We start from the raw sequence: 25,220 nt of genomic DNA on the forward strand, positions 1-25,220 counted from the left end.
CGAGGGGGAGAGGGACCTATTTAAAGCTACCCTGTTGCTCCGGCTGTCTCTGTCTGTCTGCCAGGGTCTCCGGCTGCCCCAGACGGGTGGTGTGGGCTTGGGATCTTCCTGGTGACCTCTCCAGCCTAGGTCCCCTCAGCCACTCTGCCCCAAGATGGGTCGTGGGGTGAGTATCCCCAAAGAGCAGGGGCCACTCTCTGGAGGGTGAGGGAGGCAACAAGAGAAAGAATGAAATAGGAATGGGAGGAAGGGGGAGAAAGAAGCTGACCAAGTGGGATAGTTTGAACTTGGAACTCAGTCTCCCAGCTACACATGCACGTACAGATCCCATGACACTGACACTTGGGGCCTAAATGCCTCTTCTCTACCTGCCTGCCTGCCCCCTGCCCTCCCAGGACTGTCTGAAGGCCATCATGCACCCCTCCAGCTCTCCCCGTACCCGATCCCACATTTCTGTGCATCTCTTCCTCAGAACAGTCTCTCCTGTCTCTCTACGTTTTTTGGCCTTCCAGCTGACACTATTAGATCTTCCTGCCTCTGTGACCCCCTGAAAATATCCACTCCTCTGGGAGTTCCAGCCTGAGATGATGGGGGTCCAATCGGAGGTTGGAGAGGAGCCGTGGAGCATCTCGCTCTCAGAGTCACCAAGCAGTTCCTGACACCATCTCCAGGGGCCTTGCAAGCCAGGGACAACTGGGAGGGTGTAGGGAGGAAGAATGATGTGTCCCCAGCCCTGACGCCAGCACCCCTCTGGATGTCCCCAGCAGCATTGTCCTCTCCTCCAGGCCATGGGCTTTGAGGACTTTCCCAAAAGCTGGTGAGATCTGTCCCCCTCCATCCCCACTCCCAGTTCCAGTCCACCACTGCCCATGGCATTCATTAGTAATGGCTTTGCCAAGGGGAAGATTAATAACCACATAGGGGCAGGCGGGGACAGGGCTTAGAATTCTTGGAAATGAAATTCCCATATGGAGAAAAGTGACCCAATCCTTTACATACTGTGCCTGACTACTTTCCTTTTGTGGCACGCGGACGAAAGAGCACAGAGGGAAAGAGCATGGAGAGCCATGAGAGGGTGGGAGGAAGACGGTGCCCGTGGGGAACTGTGGGCCAATTTCTGGGTGCCCAGCAGAGTCAGGCAAGGACATGTTATTGCACTGAGTTGAGCAGCTGGAAAAACTCTGAGCCTGAACACCAGGGTTCCTGAGCTAGGGTGGGAGCTGGGAGGAACCAGTGTGTGTGTGTGTGTGTGTGTGTGTGTGTGTGTATCCACAATCACATGTTCCCTATAGTCTGGAAGTGCTGCAGATTTTCTGGATGAGCACCTGTATTGTGTCTCAGTCCATGAATTTGCAAATGTACAAATTCATAAGCCGTGGGAGCATAGATGTTACCTTGGGGTGAAGAAGGTGTGGGGGTCTGTAAACCTGCCCTTAGGAGCTGTCTGTGAGGTGAGGAAGAGGTCACAACCCTGGCTGGGATCTTTAGCTAAACCTTGACATCTCTGGCTCCCTATGGAAAGGGAGTCCCCAAATGAGGTGCAGAGCCTTTGAGGAGAGACCAGGGTGATGGGGTAAGGCAAACCCCAAGTGGAGAGAAGGAAGGGAGGTAGCCCCCTACCCCAGCTCACAGAGTCCTGCCTGGGAAGCAATTTGATTTTGATATCTCCAGTCTTTTCTCTCCTGGGACCCCTGCAGCCCCCTTAACCTTCAGCCCCAGTAGTTGTGGGTAAAGCAACAGCAAGATGAGTTAGAAGACTATCTGGTCTGTTTGGCATGAAAAGCTGGGTGAAGTGGGGGAACTTAGGCCCTGGAGCATAGAGCCTACCTAAGGAGGCCCCCACAGAGGGAAAGCACCCACTACCACACCAGGTTCTCCGGTTTCTCTTCTCTCCTATCCCTTCTTCCCTGCCTCTCCACCTCAGAGCAAGGCCTAACACAGTCCCTCACCGTTTGGCCCTGAAGGACAGTGTGGGAGTTAGGAGAAGGGACGACACTGGTGGGAGGGAGCCCAGCCTGCTCCAGCTGCCATGAGAGGCTGGAGGGGGTGGGGAGAGTTGGCTGGTTTCCAGCTGCCCCCACTCTGTCCCAGCCTCTGGCTTTCTCAGAAAGAACTCTCTGTTCTCCTTCAGCATTCAAGACCCAGAGAGAGGGACTTGTGGTTGGGGGAGGGAGGAGGAGAGGGAAAAAGGGAGGGGGTCCTTGCTTCCTCTTTCTTTTTTGCCTGGGTAGCCTCTGGCCCCAAATCTCTGCAGGCTCCTGGCTGTGGAGCCTGAGATCTTTGCCAGGGCAGGAGGAGGGGGATGGGGCAGTGTGTCCCAAGCTCTGGGTCTGTGGGAGAATGGGGTGGGAGCTCAGGGAAAGGAGGCCCTTCACGGAGCAGCTTCGCTCAGCCACAGTCCCACATGCATGGGCCAGCAAGCCTTTTAGAAGCATGCATTTGATTCTGATTTTTATTACTTTATTCATGTCTAAATGTACTAAAATTTCTCTGGGCTTTGCTCCTCTGCCCCCAACCCCAGCCCATCCTGATGCATGCCTATGCTCTATTCCCATCCTGGAAGTTCCTATGGACGGGTGGGTGGGTGGGAGGGATTGTCTGTTGTCTCTGATTTCTTGTTTTCATGCCTCTGGTCCCTTCATTGATTTCCATCCTTTTATTAACCCTGTCTCATCCACGACAGAGTTAGTAAATTCAAAAAATTTTAATTCAGCCAATTAAGTGAATTCTCTGACCTGGTACAGTGGTTCACACCTATGATCCCAGCTACTCAGGAGACTGAGGCAGGAGGATTACAAGTTCAAGGCCAGTCTCAGCAACTTAGTGAGACCTATTTCAAAAACTAGAAAAGGTGAGAGACGTGACTCAGTGGTAGAGCACTCCTGGGTTCAATTCCCAGTGCCCCAGCCCAAATGAACCTAAGTCATCTGGGGAAAAGAGAGATGGAACTACCCCCAAGTCCTTCCCCACTTCTTCTGTTGAGCTACTCTGTCTCTTTCATACAACTGGCCTTTAGAAGACTGTGCATCTAGAGGGGACTGGATTCATAGATGCTTCAGGCAAAGACAAATGCATGATTACTGGTCACTTTTTCCGAGAGGATCACTTCTGAGCATACAACCACCAAGAACTCATATCCTTTTAGGTCATTATATCTGGGAACAAGTGTCCACCTTGCACTGGGCCTCCTGCTCATGGCCTTGCTCCTGATTTCAGTGGTCAGACTTCTATTTCTCAAGAGGCTAGATTTGTGACATTTTCCATATTCCTGGAATTGCTCCTGACTCTTTGATGGTTAAAAATTGCATTATTCTGCTAGGCATGGTGGTGCACACCTGTAATCCCAGCAGCTTGGGAGGCTGAGGCAGGAGGATCACAAGTTCAAAGCCAGCCCCAGCAACTTATTGAGACCCTAAAGCAACTTAGAGAGACTCTGTCTCAAAATAAAATATAAAAAAGGGCTGGGGATATGGCTCAGGGATTTAGTGCCCCTGGGTTCAATCCCTGGTACGCCCCTCACTCCCCCACCCCCACCCCCCGCTGCCACCACCAAATGCCTTATTCTGGAGCACAGAAGATGTAGGGTGTAGGGCAGCAAACCTATTCCCTATTAAATCAAAACCGTGGATACATATTGATATGCGTGTGTTCAAAACCATAGAATGTTCATCCCCGCCAAGAGTGCAGTGTAAGCTGTGGGTATTGGATGATTATGATAAAAAATGTGCCCTCTGGTGCTGGACGGTAGTTGATGGGGAGGCTGTGTACCTGTGGGGGCAGGGGAATAGGAGAACTTTCTTGACTTTTCACTCAATTTTCCTGTGAACCAAAACAAAATTACTCCCAAAATCAGTCTGTAATTAATTAATTAACTAATTGCAGGACTGGGGATTGAACCCAGGAGCATTCTACCACTGAGCTACATCCCAGTCCTTTTTGATTTTTATTTTGAGACAGGGTCTCAGTAAGTTGTCTGGGCTGGCCTTGCCTCAGCCTCCTGAGTAGTTGGGATTATAGTCATGTACCACTGTGCCCAGTTCGGTCTATTTTTCCAAACAATGTTACCCCCCAAACATGCAGTATCCTGAAAAAAAATAAAAAACTTGGGCTGTTGATCCTACTACTCTTCATGATGAAAAGAAGGATCACATAGGGGTATAGAAAAACCCATCCCTGAAAACCCAGTTTAGCCTTCAGGATCCAGTGAGGAACCAGAGGCATCAGGCAGAAACTGAGCAGCCCTTCTGTAATGAGAACACTGTATCCTGAGGGAGGGAGAGGAAGCGGGGGAAGACAGTGGAGTTTCTCACCCACTATTCTTGGGCACTAGCCACAACCCCCAGGTCTTACCCAACCCCCTCCTATTCTATTACTCCAAGACAGCCTCCACTTGGACAGAGAAATCTCCACCCTCTCCCCAGAAGTTCCCTGTGAGACCCTGGAGGCCTGGCCGTGACCCTGAAGGGAAAGGGGTAATGAGGGCTTCACGAGTCTATAGTTAAAATGCCAATCTGATCTCACAGATGACCCAGGAATGACTAGATCTAAGAGTTACATGAATTTTAGCTTTAGATTTACCCTCAAATGCAATTTCTTATATTTTTGGATGAGTGAAACTGAGTTCCCATTTACCCAGTTGTGCTTTGGGGCACCAAGACCTAGAAGTACATTTTCCAGTCTTAGGCAGGCGTGGCTTTCTTACCTAACCTCACCTGTACAACCTGGCCAGTAGGAGGGACACGGGACTCCCATCACCCCTGTGTTCTGAATTCCTGGGCACCCTCTGACCCTCCACTATGGACTTGTCTTGGTTCATCTGTTCTGCCCCTTCCACCTGCACCATGCTACCACCAAACCCTTTTCTCCCCCATTTGCCCCAAGACTTACTTTTCCAAATTCCTTTATCTCTACTCCTCTCTAAGTACAGTAATCATGGTGTTGGGCAAAGAAATTCTTACAGGGTGCTTCTACTCCTCTATCCCACCCCAGCCATGTCTACTCCCTACCAGAATTCTCCTAAAGAGCATAAGATGGCAGTTTGCAAAATTTTCGTATTGGTCCTTAAAAAAGAAAAAAATCTTACCAGAAGCTTACATACTAAATAACAAAAGTGCAACTCTCCAGTCTTGAGTGCCTTGGTCTTCCCCGAAGTTTGAATGTGGGGCCTCATAGCTCTGCCATTGGTCTGTAAACTGAGGTTCTAGGCCCTTCCGATCCCTGCTCTTGTCCTCCCCCAGAGTAGTCAATGCCTTTGAATCCGTGGCCCCCACTCCCAGCCTATGCTGACTGGTGGGAACAGGGACTCCAGCCTGTCACCTGCTGATTCGCTGTGCTCTCCCTTCCTTCTGCAGGATGGCCGGGAGTACTCGCCTGCCGCCACCACTGCAGAGAATGGGGGCGGCAAGAAGAAACAGAAAGAGAAGGAGTTGGATGAACTGAAGAAGGAGGTGGCCATGGTGAGACCCACAGCCCAACCAGAAAGGTCACAGAAAGCCCCGTGCTGGGAGAACTGCCCTGAAGCCCTGTGCACCCAGAGAGAAGCTCCGTGCCCTCTCCCACATTCCTCGCCTTACCCCCACCCCCTGTTCCCGCAGCCTCCTTCCCCAAAGTAACTCCACTTCCCTTCCCCAGGATGATCACAAGCTATCCTTAGATGAGCTGGGCCGCAAATACCAAGTGGATTTGTCCAAGGTGAGTGGACCCAAGAGGTGAGAGAAACATGTATCAAGTGGGAGAGCCTTGAAAATGCAATGAATGCAATGAATGTTCTTATAATCACAGGTGAGGGAACAGGCCCAGAGATAAGAGAGCTGCCCATGGTAATGTGCCTAGTTAGTGGCAGAGCCAAAACCAGAATCTGGAATCCTGTTTCCTAGGGCAAAGCTCTTACCCTGTATTCCCAGGAAGCCAGGACTCCTAAGAACATAGGCCTCTTGGCAGGGCTCTTCCTTTCACCCCGAGAAACCACTGACACACAACCTCTTACAGAGCTGATACACAAGAAATAGTGAGGTAGCCCATTCCTGTTATTACAGTAATTTGCTGAGTCCTGCTACATATGTGGCACAATGATAGGTTCATTACGTACATTTCTCTAATTCTTGCAACAACATTGGAAATATACTCTGTTGGCCTGGTTATTAAAGCAAGGAGAATCAGAGAAGGAGATAACTTCCAAGGTCACATGACCAAGTAAGTGGCACAGTCAGATTGTCAAACTCATCATTTTGAAATATTTAAAATATCTTAATATTGTTAATCTTCTGGGCATGATGGTGCATGCCTGTTATTCCAGCTACTTTGGAGACTGAGGCTAGAGGATCACTTGAAATTTAGTTCAAGACCAGTCTGGGCAGCATAGTGAGACCCTCTGGTCTCAAAAATATAAAAAGTGTTAATTTAAAAAATTAGGGGACTAGGGAGATAGCTCAGTTGGTAGAGTGCTTGCTTCACAAGCACAAGGCCCTGGGTTCGATCCCCAGCACTGCAAAAAAAAAATTTAGAGGTGAATATCGCCTCTCTCTCTCTCTCTCTCTCTCTCTCTCTCTCTCTCTCGGATTGAACCCAGGGGCTCCTAACCACTGGGCCATATCCCAGCACTTTTTTAATTTTTTGTTTGAGATAGGGTCTCCCTAAATTGCTTAGGGCCTCTATAAGTTGCTGAGTCTGGCTTTGAACAACTCCTCCCTCAGCCTCCCAAGCTATCAACTGCCCCTCTTAAAATTTCATGCACCTATACCTTTACCTTATTTTATTTTCCTTAACGATACTTTGCACTCCTTGGCATTAATATGCATTTGTTTATTTGTTCTTTATAACCTTTCTAGATCACAGGCTCCACAAGGGTAGGGACTTTGTTGGTTTTGACCATCTCTGGTTTTCACATAATTCCTGATATGTAGTAAGTGCTGAATACACATTTAGTAAATGAATGAATGAATGATAGATGCAAAGATAATTAAGAAGAAATAGCCTGTAATCCCAGTAACTTGGGAGGCTGAGGCAGGAGGACTACAAGTTCAAAGCCAATATCAGGAACTTAGTTTAGTCCCTAAGCAACTTAACAAGACCCTGTCTCAAAATAAAAAAATAAATAAAAAGGACTGGGAATGTGTCTCAGTAGTTAAGCTTCAATCCCAAGTACCCAAAAAACAAACAAAGGAGAAATCCCTGATCAAAGTTTAGTCCCAATAAACAAATAAATAAAATTGCAAACAGAATTTTATTAATATATTGTGGGAATGTAGAAAAGGCGATCTGATCCATCAGCCCGGCACAAGGGGAACAGAGGCTGGCCAGGCTTTCTGTGGAAAGTAATAGGTGATTGCCAAAGTTGTGTGATACTGATGGTCAGTGATGTGGAGGTCTTTTTGTAGCTTTGGTAAAAGGGGGAGTCTTAAAAAAAAGGAAAGAAAGAGAGAGAGATGAGGAAGGACCAGATGAGGTGTCATTCCAGGGCTTTTATCCAGGTTGTCTCTAGGGAGATGTTTTGGTCCTAACCAAAATGTCTCTCAATCCAAAAACCATCAGAGATGGAGCCACAGTCAAAATCGTCTTCAGCCTTCGAGGCCTTCAAGTTCCCTCACAAATGCCGTCTCCTCTGTATGGTTTCTTCTGATGTTCTCCTTCCAACCAGGTGGCGTTTTTCCTCTCCATCTGGACATTATTTCCCTGCCAAGGAGCTGATGGTATGTGGAGGGCCAGGCTGGTTCCAGATGCATCTTCCACTCCTTTCTTTGTTCCCTAGGGCCTCACCAACCAGCGGGCTCAAGACATTCTGGCTCGGGATGGGCCCAACGCCCTCACTCCACCCCCCACAACCCCTGAGTGGGTCAAGTTCTGTCGTCAGCTTTTTGGGGGCTTCTCCATCCTACTGTGGATTGGGGCCATCCTTTGCTTCCTAGCCTATGGCATCCAGGCTGCCATGGAGGATGAACCATCCAATGACAATGTAAGCTGCACCTGACCCCTGGCCCAGCTTATGGCTCTGTGTCCAACTCAAAACCCCCAATATAGTGATGGGGAGGGTGCAGGGAATAAGATCCTCACGTCATGGTTCCATAGCTGACCCTGAATCTCAGGCAAAAACGGAGTGAGGCTTTAATACGTATCTATAAAGCACTCCCCAATATACACACACACTCAATATTGAGAAAGCAGCCTCTCCCTGTTCCTTCCCATGGAAGTAGGCTTGTCCTTATTCCTGGGTCTTCACCCCTGGGTAAATCCTAGCCCTGGGAACTCTCCAAGATGTTCCCTACCCCTTCTATTCAAGGAGATTGGGAGTTGGAATATCTAAAGCGGTTGAAAAAAAGACTTTCCCCTACCATTCTTACTCCCAGGCACAGGTGAAAGTCTGAACTCTCATATAGGATGAAATTGAGTATTCATTCTGAGTTACAGTTGCCCCTCTAGTTTAGGGAAGATCAGATCCCTCAAGGCCGTCTCCTTGCCAGGAGCAGGACACTCACCTGTAATCCCAGTGACTCAGGAGGCTGAGGCACAAGGATCAAAAGTTTAAGGACATTCTGGGCAATTTAGTGAGACCCTGTCTCAAAATAAAAAATAAAAAGGACTTGGGATATGGCTCAGTGGTTAAGCACCCCTGGGTTCAATCCTCAATATTAAAAAAAAAAAAAAAAAAAAATCTCTTCCCTTATCAGCTATATTTGGGTGTGGTGTTGGCAGCTGTGGTCATTGTCACCGGATGCTTCTCCTATTACCAGGAAGCCAAAAGCTCCAAAATCATGGATTCCTTCAAGAACATGGTGCCTCAGGTAGATGGCAAGAGTGGGCTCCATCTGGGCTGGGGCATAAGAGTTCTGGAATGGCCCAACTAATGCCCCTCTCAACTCTGCAGCTTTGAGATGGAAAGGGTAGAAAAGACTCCAGTTCCCTATACTGGGACCTAGGACTTAGTTTTGTCACCAAGGGTATGGGGGTTTCTCCTCACTCTTGGTGGGGATGGAGGAGACCAGCAGGAGATGAGAGCAGGGATTGAGACAAGCATTTCATGAGTTGCCTATGGCCTCTCCTCAGCAAGCTCTTGTGGTTCGGGAGGGAGAGAAGATGCAGATCAACGCAGAGGAGGTGGTGGTGGGCGACCTGGTGGAGGTAAAGGGTGGAGACCGTGTCCCTGCTGACCTCCGGATCATCTCTTCTCATGGTTGTAAGGTGAGGAGGTCACACCAGAACAAGTGGTTGGATCTAAGAGGCAGACTATACAGACTGAGAATGACCCACTTGGTTTAAAAGTTAGGAAACCCAGTTCCAAATGTCAACTCCTCCCCCATGTCTCCCAGCTGAACCTTCTAATGGCATATGGTTCTTTTGCACTGTTACCTTGTTTCTGTGTGTTGTGAATGCTCTATGCCTCGGGTATTTCTTTGTTTGCCACTTTATAGTAATCATGTATTGAGTACCGATTATGGGTCAGATTCTTTACATAAGTTCACATATGCTATTTAATTTCAGTCTGAAAGAATGGTGTGATCATGCAGGGCTGACACATGTGACCTCACAGGTTATGCCCTGGGAAACTTCTGGAGACACCATTTGCATAGGCTACATATTAGTAGTGCCCCCTGGAGGTATGCAGTATAGTGATTTTGATCATATTCTCCTATTTATAGATGAGTAAATGGAGGCTCTGTTGGTTAAGCAAATAACCCAAAGTCACATAAGAAGTCAGTAAGAGCAGGATTCCAAATCAGAGCAGGGACCATAACTGAGTAATGCCATAAATATGTGATGAGGCCAAGTGTAATTTTGTTCCTCCTGTCATGAAGATTGAGGGTGGTTTGGAGCAGGTTCAGGAGACAGCTGCATGCACATGAGTGCTTTCTGCCCATCTGATGACTGCACACTTTTTCCTCTTCAGGTGGATAACTCATCCCTAACAGGCGAGTCAGAGCCCCAGACTCGCTCCCCTGAGTTTACCCACGAGAACCCCCTGGAGACCCGCAATATCTGCTTCTTCTCTACCAACTGCGTGGAAGGTAATGAGCTGGCCTGCTAGGGGAACTCCTCATCTGAGCACAATGGAAGGGAAAGTCCGAATCCCAAATCCTCAGTCAGGATTGGGGGCTGTGATGTCACTTACTTGCTAAAACCTCTGCCGTAGAAAGTGACATTGAGGGGTTGGAGGCCCTGAATATTACATAAATGGCACCCTCCAGAGAGCAGAACACTGGCCAGGGGCAGTATGACTCCATGGGAAAGTTATCTCCCCACAGAAAAATCTCTGGCCTATCCATCCTGATCCTGCATGGTTTCCAAAGCCTTCAGGTATTGGGGTCAAGACCCCCAACCTCTACAACTGAGCATGGTGATACACAACCTATAGCACCAGCTACTTGGGAGACTGAGGCAGGAAGATTGCAAATTTCAGGCTAACCTTGGCAACTTAGCAAGACTATCTCAAACTAAAAAACAAAAAGGACTGGCACTCTACCCCTGAGCTAAATCCTCAGTACCACACACACATGCACATACATATACAGATTCCTAGGGATCTTTGGATTCAACTGATGTCTTCTATTGATTGTGGTTCTGGTCTAGTGGTTTCCATCTCCAGCCCTTACTTTGACCAGAACTCCAGGTTGGGGAAGATTTAGAAAAGCTTTCAGGCCAATGAACACTTGTGTCTCCCTTCAGGCTACATTTAGGACTGTGTCAAACAAACAAACAAACAAAAATTCTCACTGTGAAGAGGCTGCCCCATTTGCCCCATTCCTGTTCTAAAAAGATGAACAGTAAAGGTCAATAAGAACTCTGGGAGCTGCCATTACTTAAAGGCAGGGGTCCAAACTCAATTGAAACCTGTGCCCTCTGTGGTCACGTCTGAGCTGAGTCAGGGATGACTCAGGAGTAGGCAGTAAGAGAAGGTGGTAACTAGACCTCTGAAAGTGGGACAAAGGAGACCTCATATCCAAATTCCACACCTTCCCCTTCCTATCACTCATTTCTCCTCAGCATATTATGTTTCTCTGGTGTTGTTTTCCTCCTTCAGCAAGTAGGAATTACAATGAAAACAACCATGCATTAAATTTCCTAAAATTTTAATATGCTGTGATTCTGAAATTTACATTCCCCAAAATTGATTTGTTCAGAAATGCCTGATAAGATATTCATGTTTATTCTGCAGCTGGCTTTGAAGAGAGGAAATGAATAGAGTTAATAGCTGTTGGTTGCCTACTGTGTGCCAGTCACTGGCCTAGGTACATTATGGCATTATCTTATTTAATTATTAAAACGACCCCTAGGTAGAAATTCAAACAGGTATTTGAACCCAGATTTAGCTGACTCCAATATACATATTCTTTTCGCTATACCACACTTCTTTTTCCAAAGACTCTCTGTAACATCACAAAAGAGTTAATATTTGCCTAGCTTATTTTACAGAAATTCATGCCAAACATCAAGAAATCAGATCTTGAGACTACACACACACAAAAAAAATCCATAATGAGTGCTTTGTGTTCATAGTATACTTTTGGATAGTATCAAGATTGATTTTACTGAAATGCTGCAGGCAATTTTTACTTCATTTATCGAATCTCCTCAGTTTGAACTTCAGAATTATTTGTAAGACTTATCCTGGGGCCCAAATATAAGAGAAAATAATTTGCTGTTTGATCAAGTCTGGGATGGTGATCTATGCAGGGAGGGTAAGCCCATGTGAGGTACAGCCTACTGAAAACAGGCTCCAGAATCTGAGTTCTTGAGCTCATGGTTTTCTTTACTCGGAAAGTAAGATGAGACATCCCTGGAAGCCCCAAGGTATCCATCCTGGTGTTCCTACCTCTGTTTCAGGCACTGCCAGGGGTGTGGTGATTGCCACAGGTGACCGGACAGTCATGGGCCGTATTGCCACTCTGGCCTCAGGCCTAGAGGTTGGGCGGACACCTATAGCCATGGAGATTGAACACTTTATCCAGCTGATCACAGGGGTGGCTGTGTTCCTGGGGGTCTCCTTCTTCGTGTTGTCCCTCATCCTGGGCTACAGCTGGCTGGAGGCAGTCATCTTCCTCATTGGCATCATCGTGGCAAATGTGCCTGAGGGGCTTCTAGCCACTGTGACTGTGAGTAGATCAGACTGAAGTACCACCAGGGGAGTCCCTCATTATCCCTTTTTCAGAGTGATAGAGTCACAGTTGCTTATTACCTTTCAGCTATTTTTGGTATTGAGTCCCTAAAGTCACATATAAGAGATCATGTGACACATGGTTCACAAAGTTTGAGTCTGAAAAATCTCGTGTTGGAATATATCTGGGCACTCGAATTTCTTTTTTGGAGTTTGGTATCGTCACCTTTTCTCACCATGTGCTCATCTCCCTGCTGCAGTCTGGGGCTCATCCTGGCCAACTTGCCTGCAAAGTCTCTCAAAGGTCACCAATGACTAACTAGCAAATCCAGTGACCTTTTCTCAGCTCCCATCCTTAACTCTACAGCTGAAATGGATACTGCTGTTCATCCTAGAATTCTGTCCTCCATCAAGTACTGTGGTTTGTCACTATTCTGGTTCTCTTCTCCTCTATCCCCTACAGCAGCTCCTCCTTCTCCCCCAACCCTTATTCTCAGGCTTCAGCCCTCTGCTCTTCTCCTTGTACCCCCAGAATGAACCTATCTCCTCCCACAGTCTCTAGTGCACGTTCTGTGAGGATGGTTCTCACATCCCCACACCCTTTTGGAGTTTTAGTCTAATATCTTCAACCCCCTGCTGGGCATTTAACCTTAATATGTACCTACAATCCCAATTCAACACATCTAAAGTTGAACACATTCAATACTTACTTCAGGGATTAAGAAAGACAGAATAGAGTTATGGTCCAGGGTAGGGTCATGGACATCTGTAGCTCCAAACTTACCCCTTTTTTATTTTTCTCTCTCTCAACCAGGTGTGCTTGACCCTGACAGCGAAGCGCATGGCACGGAAGAACTGCCTGGTGAAGAACCTGGAGGCAGTGGAGACACTGGGCTCCACGTCCACCATCTGCTCGGACAAGACGGGCACCCTCACTCAGAACCGCATGACTGTCGCTCACATGTGGTTTGACAACCAGATCCATGAGGCTGACACCACAGAAGATCAGTCTGGTGATTGGGTGCTCCAGGGGGAATGAGGGGATTGAGGGCATCAGCATGGCAGGGTAGCTGGGGGTGAAATAAGGATTCTAAAAGGGAGGCCAAGCCAGACATGGTGGTGCACACCTGTAATCCCAGCAATTCAGGAGCCTGAGGCAAGAGGATCTTAAGTTCACGACCAAACTTGGCAACTTACCCAGACCCTGTTTCAATACTGTAAAAGATGGCTTGGAATGAGGCTCAGTGGTAGAGTGCCCCTGGGTCTAATCCCCAGTACTACACACACACACACACACACACACACACACACACAGAGCGAGAGAGAGAGAGAGAGCGAGTGCCAAGTTACTGATTCTCTCTCATTTCTTTCCAGGGGCCACTTTTGACAAACGATCCCCAACATGGACAGCCCTGTCTCGGATTGCTGGTCTCTGCAACCGTGCTGTATTCAAGGCTGGACAGGAGAACATCTCTGTATCTAAGGTAGGGTGTCAGTCAGCACACATAGCAGGTGTATTTGGTGGATGCCTCCATAGTCCCCTTGTGATGCCCAACTTTCCCTCTCACATCCTGTGGGGCTGCCTTGGGACTTGAGTGCCCTCCTCTCTGGTCCTCCACTCCCTTCCTTCCCCGACTGTGACACTGAATTCTCTTCTCTTTGGCAGAGGGACACAGCTGGTGATGCTTCTGAGTCAGCTCTGCTCAAGTGCATTGAGCTGTCTTGTGGCTCAGTGAGAAAGATGAGGGACAGGAACCCCAAGGTGGCAGAGATTCCGTTCAACTCTACCAACAAGTACCAGGTCTGGATGGGCTGCTGGGAAGGGAGAGAAAGGGAAAAATTATGAAGAGTGGCTATAGCCAAAGGGAATCCACAGAAGGAATGAATGAGGCATCTGAAGGTCATGTCCTCTCACCCCTGCCTCTCTCCCAGAACAACTTGCTTGACTGCATGTCTGGTTGCAATCACTCACTAACTCCCAGACCTTACTACATCCCTTCCGCATGCAATCTGTCACTCTCTCAACTCTTCTTACCATAGCTCCCCATCCACTGTACAAAGTCTTCCAGTTCTGCCATCCCATTTAATTGAAGCATGCTTCTATAATTCCCTTATGGTAACCATCACCAGATTTTAGGCATCTGTTAAATTCTAAGAACAGTCTCAGCTATATTCTATATGAGCCATGAAGGTAAAGCCCCGTGGGATGGGGGATGCTCACAGGACCCATCCATCCACTAGCACAGTGCCTGTCTTAACTGATTATTTTTTCTTTTTTGGTACCAGGGATTGAACCCAGGGGTACTCAACCCCTAGAACCACATTTCCAGACCTTTTTTAATATTTAATATTGAGACAGGGTCTCACTAAATTACTGAGGACCATGCTATTTTGCTGAGGCTGGCTTTGAACACCCAGTCCTCCTGCCTCAGCCTCCAGAGTCGCTGGGGATTACCGATGTACATCACTGTGCCTGGCTTCTTAACTGATCTTAATAACTATTTGTTGAATGAGTGACTGTCCTTTGGAAGCAACTCTCAGATTTCAAGAGTTGGGACTATAAGCAAACACCCTTTTACACTCTGAGATTCTCCTGGTGTTGACAGTCTTTGATGGATTGGATTTTTTTTCATTTTTGTTTTTGTTTTTGTTTTTTATTAAGGGAGATTTTCTTACCAATCACTGCTCACTGCTCTGTACCAGGTCCTATGCTGGGCACTGAAGCCCATCTGACAAATACAGCATCTTCTGTAACTGCTTTTCTCCTTTCCAGCTGTCCATCCATGAGCGAGAAGACAGTCCCCAGAGCCACGTGCTGGTAATGAAGGGGGCCCCAGAGCGCATCCTGGATCGCTGCTCCACCATCCTGGTGCAGGGCAAGGAGATCCCTCTCGACAAGGAGATGCAAGATGCCTTTCAAAACGCCTACATGGAGCTGGGAGGACTGGGCGAGCGTGTGCTGGGTAAGGGTCCAGAAAAGGGAACAGGGCTGAGAAGGGATTCCTAAGCCTCTGCGGTGTCCCTTGGGCAAGGAGCACTGGGGATGCCCAGGCAGCTACTCTGCTGCTCTCACTCCTCCCTTCTGCCCACCCCCAGGTTTCTGTCATCTGAATCTGCCTTCCGGAAAGTTTCCTCGGGGCTTCAAATTCGACACGGATGAACTGAACTTTCCCACGGAGAAGCTCTGCTTTGTGGGGCTCATGTCTATGATTGATCCACCCCGGGCGGCTGTGCCAGATGCTGTGGGCAAGTGCCGAAGTGCAGGCATCAAGGTACCGGCTTTCCTCTCCCCTCTGTCCTCACCTCCATCATGCCAAAGGTCAAGGGACTGCAATTAGCTGCTGCCCTGAAGGACACAGCCCATGTGGCTGCCTTCCCACTGACTCAGAGGCAATGTCTATCTAGAAGGAAAAGTAGGCCCCTGCCAGGAGCTCTTACCCTCTCCCTTTTGCTCAGTTTCCCATGCCCATCCTCTGCCTCCCTGGCACAGTTCACTGTTCCATCTGCATGTGCAGCCTGCCCTTCTGATTTCAAGCACAATTTGGACCCCCTACCTTGGAGACTTTGTTGTCTGACCTTTCCCAACTTCTGCCCACTCTCTATCCATCTGGGGTGGGATCAGCAGGCTCTTGTCTGCTCCCACTCACTGAGTCCATCATCCCATAGTCATCCCCCAACACCACTCCTGTGAATGCTTCTCACTGACCACTCCCTCCTCCATACTATGTTCTTCGTTCAACAAATATCTATTTACCAACTGTGAATTGGGCACTGTGCAAGATGCTGGAGTCAACAAATGAAACCTCTCTTCCATCTTGAAGCTCACTTTCCTATTTCCAAGACAGCTTTTTGCCATCCCTTTTTCTGGTCCTCAACTCTGGTACTATAACTTGCTCTTCTTTCAACATCTCACATGCTCCCATTCAAGCTATCTATAGAGAGCCAGGTCCTGTGCTAGGCCCTGGGATACAGAGATGAATGAGATATTGAGATATAGGGCTTGGCCTGCACATTTCCTGGTCCCTCAGGGGAGACAGATGCATTTACAGCCCTTCACAGAACAAACATCGCAGATCATCAAGCTCCTTTTATGGATCAGATACTCGAATAAAAACAATTAGGGCTGGGTTTGTGACTCAGTGTTAGAGTGCTTGAGGCCTGAGGCTTGATCCCTAGTACTGCAAAAAGTCAGTTGTTTAAATTTTTACATGAATCAGGCATTACTATAAGCAACAAACCTATACAATCTCATTTAATCTTCATAATAGCACTGAGTAAGCATGAGTATTTTCCCCTTTTCACAGAAAGGAAAACTGAGATAGAAAGTAACAAATCCAAGGTCACACAGATAGTAAGTCATAGAGCCAGAATGTGAACCAAGGCAAATCTTGCTATTTCTTAACCATCACACCAGGGGATTTGGTGCTGTGTGTATGTGTAAATTCTGAAACCCAGAGTCACTCTAAGGTAAGCATCATTACCTCCATTAAAAAAAAAAAAAAAATGAAAACTCAAAGTGGGTAAATAGCTTCCTCAAAATAGAACTGCTGAAAGAGGTGGATTGAGAATATGAAGCACGGTGGCTTGTCTGGAAGCCCGTGCTCCTCCTGCTGGCTCAGATGCCTCTGCCACGGAGGCCTGGACAAGGACATTATGGGAGGTCAGATCAGGGAGAAGTTAATTCTGCCTCAGGGAACTGGACAATGTTTGACACAGGGGATGATACTTGATCTGGGCCTTGAAGGCTGAAGAGTGTTCTGTGAGGCAGTCAGGGAGGGGAAGGCATGGCAAGACCAGAGGGAACAGCGTGTGCCTGACATGGCTACATTGTATGGGACCACGGAGGGGTGGAGCGGGCAGTGACGGGGAGAGATGGCAGACGAGCACTGGGGATTGAGGTGGGAATGTTGGGTCGGGACCAGTTGGAACAACTTCACTTAAATTCCTGATTTGGGCTTTATCCTGTGTGTCATAAAGGGCCCCAGATGTCACAGGCCTGGCTTCAAGGCTACTAGATGGAGGAGGGACTGGATCTGGGGGAGAACTAAAGTCAGGTTGACAGGTTAAAAGGCTTGCCAGATGCAGTGGCACACACCTCTAATCCCAGCAGCTTTGGAGGCTGAGGCAGGAGGACTGTGAATTCAAAGCCAGCCTCAGCAACTTAGCAAGACACTGTCTCAAAATAAAAAAATAAAATAAAAAGGGCTTGGGATGAGTCTCCGTGGTTAAGTGCCCCTGGGTTCAATCCCCATTAACAAAAAAGAAGGCTATGTGACAGCTCAGACAAGGAATGGTGTCCTGAACTAGGACAGCAGCAAAGGGACTGGAGAGAGATAGTTGCATTTGAAAACTGTTTGGAGAACATGGTGACTGCACTGGATATGGGAGGTGAAGATGATGGGAGAGGAAGAAGGGACAGAGCAGAGGAGCAGAACTGGTGGGGTGGTAGGAGTAGAGATAATGAGTTCAGTTTGGACCCTAAGTTCAAAGCATCTACAAGAAATCCAGAGATGCAAGGAACAGTTGGAATATGGTTTAGAGATCAAGAAAGAAGGTCAGAGCTAAGTACGGTGTCACACACCTGTAATCCCAGCAGCCAAGGAGACTGAGGCAGGAGGATCGAAAGTTGAAGGCCAGTCTCAGCAACTTGGTGAGACGTAGTTTCAAATTTTAAAAAATAAAAATGGGATGGGGATGTAACTCAGTGGTAGAGCACCTCTGAGTTCAATCCCCAGAACAATAACAACAACAAAAGATTAAGTGAAAAAAATCTAAACAATCCTAAAGAATTGAGGCTTCTCTTTCAGGGGATCCTCCTTAATTTCCACTCTGTCATGGATGCTTTCCCCCATTTAAACAAACTATCTCTGATCCCCTGAACACTATGCAACATGTCATTGTCCCCCTCCCCCGTGTCCTGCCCCCCACTTTCACTATTTGGACTGGGAGCCAGCTTTAGATATCTGTTAGTGGTCTGGCTTTACCTGATTTTGGAAAAGGACTAAAGTGAAAATGTCAACAATGCTCTCCTTTTCTTCTTCTCCTTCCTACCAGGTGATTATGGTAACTGGTGATCACCCTATCACAGCCAAGGCCATTGCCAAAGGTGTGGGCATCATATCAGAGGGTAACGAGACCGTGGAGGACATTGCAGCCAGGCTCAACATCCCTGTGAGTCAAGTCAATCCCAGGTAAGGCTTTTGCAGGAACCCCTTGCTCCTAATCAACATATCCTCTCCCACAGAGGCCTTCAGGGTCCCCTTGGAGTGTTTGGACAGCATCTCTGGGACCTTCAGCTTAAGGCCTTAACACCTCTGTGACTGGTTCCTGTATCCTGAGTTTGTGTCCAGACTTTTCCACTAACGATCTGTGTAACCTTGAAGGCATCACTTTACTTCCTTGAACCTCTATTTCCTCAATTGCAAAATTAGGATGCCAGCAGGGATGGTGGCACATGCCTGTAATCCCAGCTACTAAGTAGGCTGAGGCAGGAGAATCACAAGTTCAAGACCAGCCTGGGCAACTTGGCAAGATCCTGTCTCAAAATAATTAATAGAAAGGGCTGAGGGTGAAGTTCAGTAGTAGAGCACTTGCCTAGCATGTGTGAGTCCCCAGTACAAAAAGTAAAAAGAAAGAAAAAAAAAAAAAAAGGACACAATCTACATGCAGGGTTGCTTGCTATAGGAGTGGGATATGCATGAAGGGAACAGCACACGGCCTAGCATGCTGTACTTATCCTCATGGTGATCCTGCATGAGGATGTAGTGTCACCTCCTCAGAGGGAAATGGGGAACTGAGCATTCAGGGAGAGGGGCATTAAAACAATGATGGAGCTCAACTTAGCCGGAGCTGGGGGCCCAAAGGTGGTGAGGGAATGCAGGGGGACTGGATTGGGCACCTGTAATCAGTCCCTGCTGCCCCTACCCTCCAGAGAAGCCAAAGCATGTGTGGTACATGGCTCAGACCTGAAGGACATGACATCGGAGCAGCTTGATGAGATCCTCAGAGACCACACAGAGATCGTGTTTGCCAGGACCTCTCCACAGCAGAAGCTCATCATCGTGGAGGGGTGTCAGAGGCAGGTGAGCAAGGCGGCAGGAGGCAGGGACAGGGCAGAGTCAGGGGTCAGACCGGCAGGTACTTGGTCCTCAAGTATTGGCCCTATCTTCTCTCCAGGGAGCCATTGTGGCAGTGACAGGTGACGGGGTGAACGACTCCCCAGCACTGAAGAAGGCGGACATCGGTATTGCCATGGGCATCTCTGGCTCTGATGTCTCTAAGCAGGCAGCCGACATGATCCTGCTGGACGACAACTTTGCCTCCATTGTCACAGGCGTGGAGGAGGGTGAGGAGGCTGAATGTGTTGGGATGGTGTCTGGCCTGTCTGAAGCCAGCACCTCTGCTTCTCACACATTTTATTCCCATGAAAGAATCAACCTGGGGTTCCAAGAAGGCAGCCCCAGACTGCTTTAGGTTTCCTCAAACAAAATCTTCTTCCCTCAGGATAAAGGGCAGCCATGCTTCAGCAGATAGGGGTGGGAAGGGTCCCTCTGATCTCCCTGATGCCCTCAGGACCTCTCCACAGGCCGCCTGATTTTTGACAACCTGAAGAAATCCATCGCGTACACCCTGACCAGCAACATCCCTGAGATCACCCCCTTCCTACTGTTCATCATCGCCAATATCCCCCTCCCTCTGGGCACCGTGACCATCCTGTGCATTGACCTGGGCACAGATATGGTGAGGCCAAAGGAAGTAGTGGGCAGACAAGGAAGCCATGTAGTCACGGTGGGTGGGTGAGTGGGTGCAGGTGAAGGAGAGGTGCTCTAAGGAGGCTGACCAGTTAAAAGACAAGACAAGCATGGCCTGCAGGATAATAGGATATCAATATGTGTGTTTTGGATTGTGTCTAAGATTCTTCGGTGCTAATTGGTTGCTGCTCTTATCTCCCCCATCCCTTCAAATGCTCTCCCTTCCCCTATCCTACCTACTCAGGTCCCTGCCATCTCCTTGGCTTATGAAGCCGCTGAGAGTGACATCATGAAGCGGCAACCGCGAAACCCCCAGACGGACAAGCTGGTGAATGAGCGGCTTATCAGCATGGCGTATGGACAGATTGGTGCGTCAGACCCGGGCTGGGGAGGAAACCTCAAAGGCTTCTTTTTCCAGCATTCGGGAGGGTTGAGCCACAAGAAAATTTCCAGGGCAGGGACCAGCTCTCCGAGAGTCAGGGACTTCCATTTCTGGCCCTGAGGAGCTGGCCCCTTCCTGCTTCCTTCTCTGATCCAGGCCCCCCTGCCCTTTGTTCACCACCCACAGGGATGATCCAGGCACTGGGTGGCTTTTTCACCTACTTTGTGATCCTGGCAGAGAACGGATTCCTGCCATCACGGCTGCTGGGAATCCGCTTGGACTGGGATGACCGAACCATGAATGACTTGGAGGATAGCTATGGCCAGGAATGGGTGAGTGGGGCTGTTTGAGTGGGATGCACACATATGGAGGGCTGGGTGGGGAACCCCTGGCAGGAGTGGCTTCTCGAGACCCACTGGGACTGGGGGCAAAGAGTGGATTAGATGCCAGCCTTTAACATAGCCATGTTAAACCTGAAGGCACGTCACACTCCAGTCCTACCCCTTCCTCTGACACTCTCACTTCTCTTTGCCGCCCAGACTTATGAGCAGCGGAAGGTGGTGGAGTTCACATGCCACACGGCCTTCTTTGCCAGCATCGTGGTTGTGCAGTGGGCTGACCTCATCATCTGCAAGACCCGCCGCAACTCCGTCTTCCAGCAGGGCATGAAGTGAGCCCCACCCCTACTGGCACCCACCCACCCAGGCAGAGCACTGGGCTCGCTCACCAAGCCACACAGGCCAGGCTTCCAACGCCAGATCACGTGACTCAAACCCCTGGGCCCAGGTCTGCCAAGGGGACATCCGATTTTAATTACCCAGGGTTTATTCATAGCCAGATTTGAAATAGATGAAAGACAAGGAAGGAATGATAGGGCTATTCCTAATGAGTTCAGATTTTGCTCCTAAAGTATATTTTGTTACAGTCTCTTTCCACCTTCCTTTCTTTTCAGCTTCTCTCTATCCCCATCTCTCTCTCTCTACTTTTTTTTTTTTTTTTTTTTTTTAGTACTGGGAATTAAACCTGGGGTGCTCTACCACTGAGCACATTCCCAGCCCTTTTTATTGTTTAAAATTATTTTACTGGTATATTGTAATTATACATTAATAGAGGGATTCATTATGCTGTATTCATACATGCACATAACATAATTTGATTTCTTTTAATTTTGAGACAAGGTCTCACTAAATTGCCCAGGTTGGTCTCAAACTTGTGATCCTCCCACCTCAGCCTTCTGAGTAGCTGGAATTACAGGCAGGCTCCCTGTGATCCCTGCGTACCCTGTTCCCTTCCCTCTCTCCTTCTTGAGTGCTACCTACCCTCAGCCTTTGCCCAACCCTAAATCCAGGGTCTTCTGTATTCCCCGCCACCACTCAGCAAGTAGTCTAGTGTACAGCACTTGACCTGTGGTGCCACTGTCCACCTGAAAGCATAGTCTGGCCTTCTTACGGTGACACCATGTGCTTGGCACTATGCTAAGTTTCTCGCAGATACTCTTAGCCTCACAATAGCTCTATGAAGGGGATTCTGTTGCTTACACTGAGTGGACAAGAGGCCCCAAGAAAGTTAAATGGTCGAAGGCCACCAGTTAGTAAAGGTCCATCAAGCCCAAGCTCTTGGCTCCCAGCTTACATTGTGATGTCTCACCCATCACAGAGCCTGGCACCTATTTAGAACTCAATAATTTGTGACTCCAGCATGGATGGGTGTTGAGGAATGCTAAAAGTATCAGTCTGGTTCTCTTCACTTTCTTCTACTATAATTAACTGTCATGATTCCCCAATTGAGTTTTGTCCCAGAGAGTCAAAGAAATTGAGTACAGTCCTGGGGCTTGGAACTTATTATGCAGACCATGGGTGACAGAGGAAGGTGAACCATCAAACTGGATTAGTCCAGCCCATCTGAGAGGCAAATGGGAAAGAAACAAAATGAAAGTCCAGCTGGATATAGGGAAGGGGTGCTATTACCAACAAGTCACCTGGCAGCCTCAGAGCACTTTGGTCCAAGGACCACTGGGGGTCCTCAGAGATGCTATTTGCATTATTTTAAAAGGCTTATCAAACCAGATGCAGTGGCACAGGCTGAGGCAGGAGGATCACAAGTTGAAGGCCAACCTCCACAACTGAGCCAGATCCTATCTCAAAATAAAATCAAAAGAGTTGGAGATACAGCTCAGTGGTAGAGAATCCCTGGGTTCACTCCCCAGTTACTATAAAATTTTTTTTTAAACTTATCAAGTGCTCACCTATGAGAAGGCTACCAGGCTTGCTGAACATGTTCTTAAGCAAAAGTAAAAAAAAAAAAAAAAATCATGTCATACAGTTATTACTTGTTAATTCCCAGTTCTATTTGGAAGCCATGACTATGTCTAATAAATTTTAAATGGGGAAATATATTCATTTCTTATTAATAAATGCAACTGGAGAGACAAAGATTAAAATATGGGATTTATAGAAGAAAAATACGATGGTCCTTGGTGAGTGCAAAGTTGGGGAACTATTGGCTCAAGCCATAAAAGGGGTACTGTGCAAAATACTACAAAGGATGAAGTGATAATGTAACCAAGCATTTTCTATTTCCAGAGCTTTCCAGGTAGTGTTCTCATATTTTCCCCAGCAGTCCTATGATATAAAGGTGAAAATTTCTAATTTATAGAGAAAGAACATGAGACTCAGAGAAGTTAAGCATTGTTTATCACCCAAGTCAGGAAGTGGCAGAACTGGGGATAGACCCCACCTCTGTGACTCCAGAAACTGCTGTCTAAACCTTATTCTATCACACTCTTCAGTTCTAATGTAGTGGGCATGTATTAACCACTTACTACGCAGTGAGCATCCCCTGGGCGAGGACTTCACAAACATCCTCTTCATCAATAAGGCATATGCCAAAGGAATTTTTTCAAAGTAACTTGTTGGGGAGATGATACTTTCCCAGACCATGTGCCTGGAGCAATAACAAGATTATAAGATGACTGAGGGCAGCCCCATGTTGACCACTGCATCACAAAGCATATTACCCAGCACATAAGAGTTATTTAATGAACAAATATATGTGTGATCAACAAACATTGGAGGTAAACTCAATAAGTAGAAAAAGAAAAAAATTTTTTTGGTTTGAGACAAGGTCTCAGTAAGTTGCTGAGGATCTCACTAAGTTGCTGAGGCTGACCTAGTACTTTCAGTTCTCCTGCCTTAGCCTCCTAAGTCACTGGAATTACAGGCATTTGCCACCATACCTGAAGAAAAGAAAATCATTCTTTGGTTACAAAAAGCATGAGAAGAGGATGTTTGAAGAGGACACAGGAAGATGTCATTTCCTTTACATTTCTCCTTTCCTCTTCCATCCCCAGGGGTATCTTTGGGTCTCTCCCTCTCTTAACCCCCTTTAAAATACTACTTATGCTCCTTTCTTTGCCTTTTCAGGAACAAAATCCTGATTTTTGGGCTCCTGGAGGAGACAGCATTGGCTGCCTTTCTGTCTTACTGCCCGGGAATGGGGGTTGCCCTCCGCATGTACCCTCTCAAGTAAGTGTCTCTTTAGGTGGCCTGAGCGAGCAGTGGGCCCCTCTAGGATTCAGAATCTATTTGAATCCTACTTTGTGTGACACCTTGCCAACCTCTGATGCTCCTAACACTCCCCTCTGTTGCTTTCAGGGTCACTTGGTGGTTCTGCGCCTTCCCCTACAGTCTCCTCATCTTCATCTATGATGAGGTCCGAAAGCTCATCCTGCGGAGATATCCTGGGGGTAAGTATCCCCACACCCCACCTTGGTCCCCAGTAAAGTCCAGCTCCCACCATGGATTGCCAATCTCTAGGGCTTTACACCCACACTCCACCCCTACCATGCATCCCTGCTTCTGCTCCTCGGAGCTCCCAGATCCTGGGGCCCCAGGTCCCAGGAGCCCTGACTCTGGAACCTGCCCCCTCCCTGACCTCTGGGAAGGATTCTACATCCCACTTAATTCATCCATCTCTGAGGCTCCCACCTTCCACCTGGAATCACAAAGCATCAAAATTAGAAGGACCCTTTGAGGTCACATATTCACCTTCATATTTTATAGATGAAGAGAAGAGACACAGAGGTAAATTTGTTTAGGGTCATACAGCAAGAAATAGCAGAACTGGCACTAGAACGCAGGTCTCTAGATACCCAGGCACCAAACAACAAGTTGTATATTTTTTCCAGCCAGCATTTTTGATGACTTGTTAAGTTAAAAATGAATGACCTATGGTTCACGGATAGTGTTTGGTTTCATGTCCCCAGTGCCGTGTGTGTGTGTGTGTGTGTGTGTGTGTGTGTGTGTGTGGGTGTGTGTGTGGTGTTTTTTTAATTGTCCCAGTATAAAAAACTCAGGGGCTTTCACATGAAATCTGAATTTCTGACTTCTGAAAAATCAGAACTGTCAATCCCATGACTGAGCTGCTTCCTTAAGAGCCCTGCTATAATAGGCATTGCCACCCGCCACTGTGCTCAATACAAGTCTCCCTGCAGGGAGACTCTCCTTCCCCTCCCTCCATCTGCCTGCAGCTGCTTCCCTCAGCCCTTCACCAGGCTCTCTTTCCACCTGGCCTTATCCACTCAAGCCCTTAGGCAGTTGATCTCTAACCTCCTCTTGAATTTACAAGGCAACCCTCACCCCACTGTCTCTAACAGGCTGGGTGGAGAAGGAGACATACTACTAAGCCCACTGGAAGAAGAACCAGGCCCGGGAGACATGGGGTGCTCTGGAGGTGTTGCAGAGATGGTGATGGGGAGGGACGGAAAAAACTGGGGTGGTATTTTGGGGGATTTGAGAAGAGAGAATGAGACAACTTACTAGCCTCAGTTAGTAGGGTAGGTAAATAAACTTGGGGTGATTGCTCCATAGACCTGTGAACACGCAGATTAGACACTGCATGTTAGGGTCCTCCCCCCTATCCTTTCTCATCCAACTCCACCATGTTATCTATTTTGTTTCAAGGAATTGAGGGTTGCCCCAGCCTCCTAGTGTCTAATCCCTTC

The 25,220-nt window shown here is 47.8% G+C and overlaps 1 protein-coding gene across 1 annotated transcript; it reads left to right on the forward strand.

Moving 5' to 3' along the window:
- Positions 1–29: 29 nt before the first annotated feature.
- ATP1A2 (ATPase Na+/K+ transporting subunit alpha 2) lies at positions 30–25,040 on the forward strand. Its single transcript, XM_079108285.1, has 23 exons — positions 30–166; positions 5,352–5,456; positions 5,632–5,691; positions 7,748–7,951; positions 8,664–8,777; positions 9,040–9,174; positions 9,881–9,998; positions 11,815–12,083; positions 12,900–13,098; positions 13,460–13,569; positions 13,752–13,886; positions 14,859–15,048; positions 15,182–15,357; positions 18,140–18,276; positions 19,017–19,167; positions 19,262–19,430; positions 19,671–19,825; positions 20,081–20,204; positions 20,405–20,550; positions 20,758–20,888; positions 23,641–23,742; positions 23,872–23,963; positions 24,873–25,040. Exons 1-23 carry the CDS (start codon positions 155–157, stop codon positions 24,899–24,901), a joined length of 3,063 nt encoding a protein of 1,020 aa, XP_078964411.1. The 5' UTR covers positions 30–154; the 3' UTR covers positions 24,902–25,040.
- The last annotated feature ends 180 nt before the right edge of the window (positions 25,041–25,220 follow it).

Source organism: Sciurus vulgaris (assembly GCF_902686455.1).
Source record: "Sciurus vulgaris genome assembly, chromosome: 1".
NCBI lineage: Eukaryota > Metazoa > Chordata > Mammalia > Rodentia > Sciuridae > Sciurus > Sciurus vulgaris.

Bases quoted from the DNA above. Each gene is read 5' to 3' on its own strand.
- ATP1A2 (XM_079108285.1), top strand. The intron at 7,952-8,663 runs GTAAGCTGCACC...TTCCCTTATCAG, and splicing joins ATGAACCATCCAATGACAAT to CTATATTTGGGTGTGGTGTT. The intron at 8,778-9,039 runs GTAGATGGCAAG...GCCTCTCCTCAG, and splicing joins TCAAGAACATGGTGCCTCAG to CAAGCTCTTGTGGTTCGGGA.